Source organism: Neofelis nebulosa, chromosome 7 (assembly GCF_028018385.1).
Source record: "Neofelis nebulosa isolate mNeoNeb1 chromosome 7, mNeoNeb1.pri, whole genome shotgun sequence".
NCBI classification, from domain to species: Eukaryota; Metazoa; Chordata; class Mammalia; order Carnivora; family Felidae; genus Neofelis; species Neofelis nebulosa.
The window spans coordinates 7,156,308-7,168,345 of record NC_080788.1 but is presented as its reverse complement, the minus strand read 5'-3'; the positions used below and the strand labels follow the sequence as shown (position 1 = coordinate 7,168,345).

At 56.6% G+C, this 12,038-nt stretch overlaps 1 protein-coding gene across 7 annotated transcripts in view; it reads left to right on the top strand.

Moving 5' to 3' along the window:
• ACAN (aggrecan) overlaps positions 1 to 10,603 on the top strand; it is a 67,340-nt gene extending 56,737 nt beyond the window's left edge. For 6 of the 7 annotated variants that reach the window (XM_058736621.1, XM_058736619.1, XM_058736618.1 and 3 more), the window contains 6 exons: positions 4,109 to 4,222; positions 7,248 to 7,406; positions 7,785 to 7,867; positions 8,477 to 8,621; positions 9,552 to 9,734; positions 10,164 to 10,603. In XM_058736621.1, the coding sequence (XP_058592604.1) occupies positions 4,109 to 4,222; positions 7,248 to 7,406; positions 7,785 to 7,867; positions 8,477 to 8,621; positions 9,552 to 9,734; positions 10,164 to 10,240 (761 nt within the window). In that variant the 3' untranslated portion in view covers positions 10,241 to 10,603. The remainder of the gene's footprint in view (positions 1 to 4,108; positions 4,223 to 7,247; positions 7,407 to 7,784; positions 7,868 to 8,476; positions 8,622 to 9,551; positions 9,735 to 10,163) is intronic. The other variant, XM_058736620.1, reaches the window with a different exon arrangement.
• The last annotated feature ends 1,435 nt before the right edge of the window (positions 10,604 to 12,038 follow it).

Sequence of the window (12,038 nt, the reverse complement as noted above, 5' to 3'; positions counted from 1 at the left end):
AGCAGGATATTAAAGTCACATTCAGGATCAACCTTTAGAAATATAAGACTTGATTGTACAATTATAGCATACTGTTTAGTGATGTTTATTTTTTAAGTTTGTTTATTTTTGAGAGAGAGAGAGAGTAGGAGCAGGAGAGAGACAGAGAAGGAGAGAGAGAGAAAATCCCAAGCAAGCTCCACACTGTCAGTACAGAGCCCAGCATGGGGCTTGAACCCACAAACTGTGAGATCATGACCTGAGCCAAAACCAAGGTTGACTGAGCCACCCAAGCGTCTCGTTATGGTTTTTTTTTTTTAAGTTTTTAAAATTTATTGTGTGTCAGAGAGCAAATGGAAGGGGCAGAGAAGGGGGGAGAGAGAATCCCAAGCAGGCTCTGCACTGTCAGCACAGACCCCAATGCGGGGCTCGAACTCACGGACCATGAGAACATGACCTTAGCTGAAACCAAGAATCCGACGCCTAACTGACTCAGCCACCCAGGCATCCCCTATCATGTTTATGGTAAAAGCAAATTGGAACTGATAAATATGTTCTTGCAACCCTCCTATCAATTGTGATAGACCAGAAAGCAAATGTGTTTACTCGGGTCTGTCCATCTGGTTGATCCTAGGTCTTTGCAGGGTGCAGAACATCCACCGGGTTAAGAAATGGTCTCTGTGCTTCTTGAGGGGATTTTCTCCCATCTTTGTCCAGGAAAGTTATGTCCAGGATCACCACATATAGCTGCACAGGTTGTACACTGAACAACTTGAGGGGTACCATTCATATCACAGTCTTTATGATTGGCAACCCCTTCAGTTGGGTATCACTTGAGTAAAATACCTGCTGTCACTCAGCCTCTATGAGCCAAATAAAGTCCGTCTCCCTTGGAGGGTCTTAGGCTCTGACACGAGCGAAAACCAGACAAGACCTGTTCAGCATGGAGGCCTGAGGTCTCCAATTCAGATGCCAAAGTGATCACTTGGAAATATCTTTATTCCCCTTGCCTTTACTAGGGGATTCTCTGTTATTTTCTCCCCTAAGCTGGAGGTATCTCTAGAGGGCCTGGTTCCGGAACAAATCATCGCTTTTGGTTATAGTAGTAGGGAGAGGACTCAGTTCTGACACTCCCCAAGGTTCCTGCTCAGAGATGACAGGGGAGCCCTTGGCCGGTGCAGCAGAAATGGTAACCAGGCGCTGAGATCCAAGACTTCAGTGTCCCTCTCCCTCCCCAGGGGACAGAGGCCCAACTTCCAGCCTCAGTGTCGGATTCTTCCACCTCTTCTAGTCTGTCCCCCTGGCTTACCTACGTGGGCAGGCCACTTCTCGTGTTCCCCTACCTGTACTGTGACATGTGACACCTGTGCCCCATAGGGCTCCTGGGAGGGTCACATGTGGGGAACACTTGGCATCTGGCTCAGGGAAGATTGTGAAAGACCGGTTCCTTCTCTTTCCTCTCTTCCTTCATGCAGTCTGCCCATTGCCCAAAGCCCTTCCGTCCCCCGCCCTCTGTCACCCTGTCTGGGGTCCCCCATTCTGTGCTCAGCCCAGCTCAACTCCTCTTGCGGTTCTAGAAGATGAGCAATGTCCCAACTGCCCTTCACAGAAAGAGGTGGGCACTGCCAGGCTGTGGTGGCTCTTCCAGCCAGAGGGAGAGGAGATGGGGCAGGACAGGCCTGCGGGGCTCCCGGGAAAGCCCCACAGGGGACACTCAGCCCTCTTCCTCCGGCTGAAGGCCCCCGCTCTAAACTGCCCAGCTGGCACCCACGGGCTCTCTGGTCTTCTCATTGGTGAACCCCGGGCTCTCCACAACCCAGCTTCTGAACCCAGGAACTGGTTCCCTGAGTTGCGGTCTCTCACCCTGCTCAGATTGTGTGCCAAAGCCAGGAGGAAAAGGACACTGCTGACCCCCCACCCCCACCCCCCGGGGCCTCAGGCCACCTGGGGGCCAATGATGTGAAGGGAGCCACCTGGCCTGACTTCCTGCCCCTCCCCCACGGTTGGCCAGAGGCCCCAGGGCCGATGTCTGGCTCTTCTCCCACAGGCCACTCCTGTCCCCTGCTCTGTAGAACTGCTTTAGCGCCTACATTTGCTTAATCCCCCTCGCCCAGGTGCTTCCTGTGACCCATAATGACGCTTAGTGGACAAAAGAGAACAGGGGCTCTCCTGGAGCAGGAGAGCAGCCCCAGCTTCCGCCCAGCCCACCGGCCTGACCTATTGCTGCTACTGCTGCTGCTGGGAATCCTGGTGCATGCTGGGAATCCAAGTGCATGCTGGGACTCCGGTCAGTTCCTCCATGCATTTTGGTTTCGCTTGGAACTGTTGGTTTCTAGTCCGTGGTGTGCACTCCCCGAGATGAAGGTAAGAACTCCGTGGGAACAGAGAGACACCTGAGGACTGGAGTGCGTGGGAACTGGCCACCCACTGCACAAACCCAACTCTGATCCTGAAGACGTGTACTGTGCACCAGCTAGCAAAAAGGATCCACAAGAACGTGTTCTTGACTTCTTAGGAGGGGACTGACTCTAAGGTCTAGGCTGCTGCTATGAGAGGCGAGAACTAATCCTGGAATATGTGCAAGACGCTGCTCACGTGGACGCCACCCGTGGATACGTCGGGTCCTGAAAGTGGTACAAACACAGCTGCACACACTGAGGCTTTGCCATACATCGTGATGCCCCATGAGCCAGTGGCACCCATTCATTGAAGCATCTTATTGACCCCCTGGGAAGAAGAGCTTCATAAGACCTTTTAGCAAGTTCCCAGGGGAAGTACCCCAGAAAAAAAAAACCAGCAGCGGCCTTTATGATATAAATACGAAGAGAGTAAAAGATCCCCAGGTCTCTGGCTTCTCAGAAAGACACGGAAAAACTGGATTAGGAGATCCAGTTCTCACCTTGGCTACTGGATGAAAATTTGAGGCGAAGACCAATGACTTAACAGTTCAAGTCCCACAAAGAGCTTGGATCAGAAAGAACATCTTGGGCCCGAAGAACAGAAGGGAGGAAGAGTGTGCCTGGGAGGAATAAGCCTGCCGTACCTCAGGGTGATAGGTGGCCACTTATTAGTGGCTCACCAACTTTATTTATTTATTTATTTATTTATTTATTTATTTATTTATTTATTTATTTGAATTAGAGAGAGATTGCAGGGGAGAGGGGCAGAGGGAGAGGGAGAGAGAGAGAGAGAGAGAGAGAATCTCAAGCAGGTTCCATGTTCAGCATGGATCCCCATGCGGGGCTCGATCCCACGACCCCAGGAGCACGACCCAAGCTGAAATCAAGAGTCAGATGGTCAACCCACTGAGCCACGCAGGTGCCCCAGTGGCTCCCCAGCTTCAAACATTGGTTTCCCACTGGCCAGAATGGAGCCCCTCTAGAAACTGTGACTCACTGGAGGTGTCCACGTTCTAAGGCCCTAAGCTGGAAGGAACATGGGAAAATGTTGGGCTGGTTTCTCTTCCTCCCGTGAAGAGAATGATGCTGGCTTCATCTTTGTTAGATACTCTGGAATCGGATTTACTGAAGACAACGAGGGTATCTGCAACCCCCCAAAACTGAAGGAGTCTCATGAGAATATCCCATGGTGCCGTTCTCTCCTGGCTCAGTACTCTGCAGACCACTTCTGGCTTTTTGTCCTCATGCTCCATGCATGGCCTTGCCCTCTTGCCTTGGTTCATAACTACAGAGAAGATAGGAAAAGAAAAGAGTTCTAACCAGACTTCAAGAACTTGACCTCCAGGGTCCTCGCTCAGCACCATATTCAGAGCCAGGTTCAGACCCCAAGGCCTCTTGAAATATTCACCGGAGAAGGCATCTTGGAGGAGCCGTGCAATGGGTGTTTGCCTTCAGAAGCACCAGATCTCTTCACCGCTGGGAAAAACCCGGCTGCGGTGCTCCCCGCTTGCCCGTCGAGAATCACACACATCCAGGAAAACCCTTGTTGGATCTTTGGCTCAGCACTCCAAGATGGCGGCAGCAGCAGCAGCAGCAGTTCTTAGGAAATCCAGCCACCCCTCCCAGGGCTCTGGAGAGCAGCAGGGCTGGCCACCCGTAAAGAACCTACGATGCTTTCAAAGCTGGAGTTGCTGGCAGGAGTCCTAATGGTGGCCCTTGGTTTCTTGCAGACATTGATGAGTGCCTCTCAAGCCCTTGTCTGAATGGAGCCACCTGCGTGGACGCCATCGACTCTTTCACATGCTTATGCCTTCCCAGCTACCGAGGGGACCTGTGTGAGATTGGTACGGCCGTCTCGGCTTCAGCTAATGTTACTAACTGCTGCACCCCCTCCTTCTCCTTCACCCTTCCCTTCTAACCACAGGCTCTGGGCCCTGGCTGGGGGCCCCCAAGGCCCATCCAGACAGCCATTTCAGGGGCCACGACCGAGAAGTCTGCCTCACTCACTCCCACTCTTCCTGCTGTTCCTTGTGGCAACCCTCCTCCGGGGCATTGGCTGATCTGACCGCAGGAGAGACACGCAGGCCGGGCCGGCCTGCACTTTGGAAGGTGGGGCTCTGGGGGACCTTTAAAACACTAACCTTCTTCAGGGCTTCCAGACCTGCTGAGACCGCATCGAGGTCGGTGCATGCATCAGACTAAGAGGACAGAGCTGATCCCGTGCCTTTGTCTTGAAGGAAGCTATGGGTGGGAGTAATTAATTGGTTCTCGCTCCAGATGACACCAAAGATCTTCCAGCAGTCATGAGCATGTGTCTGCCCGCTGTATTGCCCGTGGGACCTCCGCGGCCCCTCTGTGGCCTCGGGAGCCACCATGCCGCACTGGCCACGCTGCCTCTCTCTTCTGTGGCAAGAGCTGTGTTCTGTCTGCCTGAGAGCTCCCGTGTCACCAGCAGGCCCAAGTCATGCTTGAGCAGGGACTGCTGCCCATCACCTTGTCACCACCACCATGACAGCTGCCATGTCAGTCAGTGCCATTCCGGCCCATGCTTCCTTTCCCCCCACTCCCGCAAGGCAAAAGGCTGGCCAGAGACGACAGAGCCTCACTGCAAGGGTAGGGGCTGAGTTTCCCCTCCTGGGCCTTGCCAACCCCCTGCTCCTGCACCTGGGCCAGGCTCTGCCAGGGGAGCTGTGTGCCCGGAACTTCCCAGGGCCGGCTGGAGCCCTCGGCTCTCTCGCCTCTGGTGCTCCTGGTCTGCCCCCTTCCCTCCAGGATCTCAGGGCCATCCCCACTCAGAAAGGGGGAGATGGGGCTTGTAGTTACTAGTTGCAGTAACCCCCACAGAACTAGAAGCGTGCCGGGGCTCAAAACCATTTTCTATGACCCCTCAAGCTAAATGTCCCAGAGACTTCAGAAAGCAGATGAAACTCCTGGGCAATCTCCCTTTGGTCCTAAGCAGGGTGGGGAGGAGTTTCGGATTGCATGTTCCTCGGAGGCACTGCTAAGGTTCCAGGCCGGTGGAGGAACTTAAGGCTTCTGGAAGAAAAGGCCCGGACCCTCTTCTTTCCCTGCCGCCTCCCACTCTCCACCTCTGCCCCAGGAAACTGGTGCATGGGGTCTTGGCCGGGGGGCTGGGAGGGAGGGGAGAGTCATAAGGCTTCTCTCCCCAGGATGCCAAAATATTTGCGCAGAGGACAAGCATCTGGCGCGTCCTCACAGACAACAGCTCTTAAATGCCAGACCAGGAAAGGAGGTGCTCTGCCACACTGGAGGCAGGGTCTCCACGGGGCGCTGCACTCTGGCGGGGCACAGAGACGGTGCCGGGTCGCCCAGCTAAGCCAAACCAGGCTCCGTCTCTTCTCCCGGTTCAGTCCCGCGGGTGTTTCATGGCTCGGCTCCCGGCCCTGCTGCTCCTTCCGGGCTCCCTGCAGTTCCGTCAGTGTTTCCCCAGAGCCACCCTCCTGCATGCCCCGCACCCTCCCAGAGCAGCTGCGGCCTCCAGGTTTGCCTGCTCAGCTCGGCGCTCAGCCCTTCCAGCCCTGGAATGAGGTCTCTGGTCTCCCCCGGACGCCGAGCTACCTCTTTGCAGGCACCTTCTTTCCAGACCTTGGCCTCGCTCCGTGGAGAAGCAGTTGGCTGCAGGGGACCGGTGACCTTCCCCCCAGCCCTCCTGCTGCTTGACCTCTTCTCCTCAGGCTGCTGGCTTCTGCGTGTCCTCTCTTTCTGCCTTCCCCTGCGTGTCTGTCTTTCAGTCCTGCCAAGCACCCACCCCTCAGCCTAAGCCTCCTTGCCCTCAGGTCCCGGTCCCCCCCATCCTGGGTCAGCCAGACTATCGGTAGCACCCAGTAAAGGAGGCTCCATTCGGCCGGAGGGGTTCCCGGCCCTGCACTTGGCCCCCAGGCCTGAGCAGCAGCCCTCCCCACCCCCAGGAGAAGGAGGAGGAGGGGGTCTTAGAATTCCCTCTGTCTGCTGGTGTGCTGGCTGCTGTTTAGCAACTGGCTCCTGAAGAGGAAGCAGGAGCCCTGACGCATAGCGCCTGCCAATCTCCCAGGTTTATAACGCTCCCGCCAGGACCAATTTATGGCTACCAGTGAGATGTTGCTGGGGGCAGAAATGGGGAGACGCACTCCCAAGAGCCGGCTCCTGCCCCTGCCTCCGTCCGTCCCCTCAGCCTGCTCCAAGATCTCCAAACCAGTCCCTTCCCCTGAACTCAGAACCCATTACCCACATAGGTTTGTGAGGAGAGAAGCTCCTCCCTCTTTTCACTTGCTCTCCAGAAATTGAATAAAAAGCCGGGGCCCCTGGGTCACGGACCCCGGGTTGGCTACCTCCTCCTCTGAGAAAGAGGCAGATATCCTGGGTGCAGCTCAGATAGACAGACTTAGAGCTTTGAGTCATCTTTAAACCCAAAGCAGACTTACTTCTGTCCCTCTGTCCCCACCCGAGGTGCTATTTCATGCCCCCGGCGCTGCCTGCAGCTCCCTGCCTCCCTCACACACTCCCTATAGCTCCCTGCTTCCCCTCCCCGCGGCTTCTGGGAGCCTCTGACCCATGTTGGGCCTCAACCTCAACACCTCCCACCTCGCCACCTCTTTTCTCCAGCCCTGCAGAGCAGAAAAGCTCTGGGGTGGGGTGGGGGCGGAGGGCGACGTCAGGGAGAGAAAGAGTGGAGATGTGCCCAGAGGCTCTGGGGCTCCCGGGCCAGGCCTTCCTGGCTTCCAACTTCAACCTCATCCGTATGGGCCTCTCCCTTCAAGGACAGACACTGAAGGCCGGGTGGATGTAGGAATCTGGCGAAAGACTGGCGGCACTGGGCACGCCCAGTCGGCCCCGGGGCCTCTCTCTTCAAGCCCCCGACCTGTGTTGCAGACCAAGAGCTGTGTGAGGAGGGCTGGACCAAGTTCCAGGGCCACTGTTACCGCTACTTCCCCGACCGCGAGAGCTGGGTGGATGCAGAGAGCCGGTGTCGGGCACAGCAGTCACACCTGAGCAGCATTGTCACCCCGGAGGAGCAGGAGTTTGTCAACAGTGAGTGCGGCGGGGCCTCACCGGCCAGACGTCAGCAGACTTTGACCCAGAGAGGCCGCAGGGGTGGGAGGCGGGGGCGGCGGTGCAGGGAGGGGCGGAAGGGTGTTTCCGAAACCAGGGCCGCACCCGAAGCCCACCACGTGCCACGGTCAGTGCCAGACTAAGCCCGTGGCTGTCACCAGTCTTCACCAGCTTGGGTGGTGGCCGAAGTGCACTCCGGACATGCATGTGCGGAGAGCCTTGTCAGGGCCTTAGAAGTAGGTGACGTGCCCCCAGGAGCCTGCCTACCCCCTGCCACCCCTCCATCCTCTCTGCCTCGGTTTCCCAGACACCCTCAGGGTGTCCAGCGCCGTGCCCAACACCCACACTTCTCTCTAGACAACGCCCAAGACTACCAGTGGATCGGCCTGAACGACAGGACCATCGAAGGGGACTTCCGCTGGTCAGACGGACACTCCTTGGTGAGCCCCAGGAAGAGTTGGTGGCCCAGAGGAGGGGAGGGAGCAGAGACCCCCAGAGAGGGACATGGTCAGAGCACATACACTCACTGAGCAGCTGCTGGGCTGGGAGCCCTGGGGGCAGGGACCGTGTGTGGTTCATCTCTGCCTCTGGAGACCGGCCCAGGGCCGGGCAAGTCGAGTGAACACCGGCCTGGGAAGAGGGGGACGAGGAGGGCAATGATGGAATGAAGGCACGCCACCAGAAGGGCCACGTGGAAGCTTTAGAGGGCTCCCTTGCCCGCAGAGGACTCGAGTCTGCCTGAGGAGGCAGGCAGACGGAAAGCAATATAGATGCCAAGGCAGACGGAAAGCAATATAGATGCCAAGTAGACAGTACACGTAGTCAGCGCTGCAGGTCAGCCGAGGACATCAGGGAAGCCTCCCTGGAAGAGGTGAATGGCCACAGAGCCATGTCTCTACCGCCCAATCCTACCTAAGCGAGGCAGCAGTGAAACCAGCCCCTGCCAGAGGGGGAGCGGCACGGGCTCATGGTGAGGGACTGAGGAAGAAGGTGGTGTCAAGCTCCTGCCTTAGCCTCACCCCTGCCCCCCTCCACCCCACCCCCTGCAGCAATTTGAGAACTGGCGCCCCAACCAGCCGGACAACTTCTTCGTCAGCGGAGAAGACTGCGTGGTGATGATCTGGCACGAGAAGGGAGAGTGGAATGACGTTCCCTGCAATTACTACCTGCCCTTCACGTGTAAAAAGGGCACAGGTGAGCAGCCTCCTGGGAGGGGTCCGGCCTGGTTGGAGTCAAGACTTTCGGCTACTGCCATGGGACCTGGGGGGAGTCCCCCTGTCTCCTGGCTGCTGATGGCCCTTCACCACCGACCTGGGGGGTCTAGTGTCTCAGGGCCAAAGACAAGAGCAGGTCCACTCCTAGGGACCGTTGACAGGGACAGATGATGGTCACAGGCTAGAGGACAGACCAGCCCCTACACACACACACACACACACACACACACACGCAGTCCCCTGGGCACCAGCACAGAAGTCACCCACGGTGGCACGTGGGTGGGGAGCCCCATTCTCTTTGGTTGTCAGGCCCCCGTCCTCAGCTCAGAGTCTGGGGATATTAGAGGTGCTGGTAGAACATGCCCCTCCTTCCCGTCCCTCTTCCCTATACTGGCTGTTTTCTTTCTTTCTTTTTAATGTTTATTTATTTTTGAGTGAGAGAGAGGGAGACAGAGGTTCTGAAGCGGGCTCTGTGCTGACACCAGAGACCCTGATGCGGGGCTCGAACTCACGAACCGTGAGATCACAACCTGAGCCACCCAGGTGCCCTCCTATACCGGCCGTTTTCGTCAAGAAGTCGCAGAAGATCTGCCTGGCTTTCCCCGCCGTCCCCACCTTTCTCCGCCGTCCCTGTTGTCTTTTCCTCGCCCCCTCAAGACCCTCCTTCTATTCCCACCCTGCTGGTCTAAATCACTGAGAACCCCAGACATTATAACCAGTGGTTTCCAGATTCTCGGCACGGCGTGAAAATGCCCCTTTGCCAGCCACCAGGGCTGGTGGCTGGGTGTCCAGGTTCAGTGCCCCTTCCTTGGGCTCTGGGCTGTCTCATCGCAGCCACAGGGGACCATGCGGGCTCATCACTGGCCTGAGTCCCTCCGAGAGCTCTTTCTCAAGGGTGTTTGCCCCTCAGTGGCCTGTGGAGACCCCCCGGTGGTGGAGCACGCCAGGACCTTCGGGCAGAAGAAGGACCGATACGAGATCAACTCCCTGGTTCGGTACCAGTGCACTGAGGGCTTTGTCCAGCGCCATGTGCCCACCATCCGGTGCCAGCCCAGCGGGCACTGGGAGCAGCCTCGGATCACCTGCACAGACCGTGAGCACCACCCCTCTCCACCCTTGCCGGGCACAGCGTTAGATCCTGCCCCCCTGTCCTCCTTCCTGTTCCGGCAGCACAGCAGCAGCTGGCCCTCGCCTGGGGATCCTGAACACCAGCTGTCTGCACCATCCCTGGGCTCAATCCCACTCCCCCCACCCCTGCCGTCAGGGAGGGCTCGCTTTCGGGCGAGGATGAAGGAAAGCGCAGGTGGCCCGATTTCCCTTCTGACAGCACCTCAAAGCCCCTTTAGCCCAAGTTGGTGCCAAGAAAAATCAAAACCAGAGAGTGGGGAGGTCAGGTTGCCTCCTCGAGCCCATGCTTTCTGCGGGGAGGGGAGGCAACAGAGAAGGGGCGAGCGGGGAGGGGTGAGGCCGGCCCAGCTCCCTTCCAAGCGGTCAAGATGCTCCCGTCTCCCTTTCACTGCAGCCTCCACGTACAAGCGCAGACTACAGAAGCGGAGCTCACGGCCCGCCCGGAGGAGCCGCCCCAGCACTGCCCACTGAAAGCATCCCGGACGCGCCCAGGATGCTGAGCCCAGGAGCCTCGCCAGGCTGACATCCCACACGGATGGGGTCCTCTTCTTGTCGCTTTCTGTCATATAAGGAATTCCATTAAAGGAGGAAAAAAACAAATCCCACATTGTGTATGCACCCACCCAGCCCCCCGCCCCCTCCCAAATCGCCAGAACTGCATCTGATTTCCCCCCCAGTGCCAAAGCCAAGCAAACGTATTGTAACCCGTGGACTGAGTTTAGAGACATTTCTTCAATCTCCCGTTGTGCCTTTCCAGGGACCAGCGCAGGGACAGGGGGAGAAGGGGAGGGGTTAAGTTAAATAAAGAAGATTATTTTTCGTTTCCTGACTTTATCCAAGCGCAGTGCAGTCGTTGGTTCCTTCACCTCCAGGGAGAGCTAGGGAGGAGGGAGGGAGGGAGGGAGGGGCACGAAGAACTGGAGCCCAAACCGCAGCTGAATGTATTGGATGAGGACCCAGGAGGGCCGCACCATCTGAATCCAGGAGGGAGAAGCCTGGGAGAGAGGGGGCGGGTTCCGCCGAGGGTGAGGGGGCAGGAGAGAGCCATGGAGGGATCTTCCGCTGCGTGGGGGCCAGGTTCCCTCCCAGGGTCCCTCTTCCAGCGTCCTCCCACCCGGGTCTGCCACCAGAGCAGGTGTCGATCTCGGCAGGGCTGGGTGGGGGGGGCACTTCCTTCCCAGGGGGAGTGCCCCCCACCCCCTCTCCCCCCTCCCCCACCCCCCGGGACTGTGCAGGCACCAGAGTTCCGTGCACCTATTTATATTTTTGAAAACGAGATTATGATAATTATAATAATAAAGACATTGGAAGAGATCTATTTCTTTTCTTTTCCCTTCTTTTTTTTAAAGAGAAGGCAACCAGGGTCTGAGGACCACTGAAGGGGCTCTTAAGGAACGGAGGCAGTTGGGACACGTTTTGAGCAACTGATCCCGAGTTGGGTGAATCTTGTCTGTTCAGAAGGCCTGGAATAGTCACACCTGTTGTGCTTTATTTCTGTGAGGGTGCCTGTACGTTTGGTGGACAGTGTGTGTGTGAGAAAGCCAACGGGTGCTGTGTGTGGATTTGCAAGCTGGCACGTGGTCAAAGGACCATGACCATTAACTCACTTGAGCTAATGAGACATCTGGTCACTTTGCATAGTTTGGTTCTTTGATGGCACACTGCTCACACAGGAGTTGGTGGGTAGAGTAAGTCAAGAGCAGAGGCAAAATCAGGATTTATAAGAGGGAACGAAAACAGTTGACGACAGCCTGGAAACGGTGAATCTTTGCCTACACGTAGTTGTGGTTAGCTAGTTAGCTGGCCACTGGCAAAAAGGTTTGGGCATCCTGCCCTTAAGTAGGCTGTAGGATATCAACGAAAACAATTTCTTTTTTTTTATTTTTTTAACGTTTTATTTATTTTTGAGACCGGGAGAGACAGAGCATGAACAGGGGAGGGTCAGAGAGAGGGTGACACAGAATCTATGCAGGCTCAAATTTGAAAACCACAGACATAGTGGTGGGCTCGAACCCACGGACTGTGAGATCATGACCTGAGCCAAAGTCGGCCGCTTAACCGACTGAGCCACCCAGGCACCCCTCAATGAAAACGATTTCAATCGCTTACAGATTCCCCCAACAGACCTTGGGTGGGGACTGCATCAGAATCAAGAGGGTTTGTGACTCAGCTGGTCTGGGGCCGAGAAATTTGCATTTCTAGTAATTTCCCAGGGATGCTGCCTGGCCACACTTTGAGAAGCAAGGGCCTACGTGAAGAACAGGCTGTA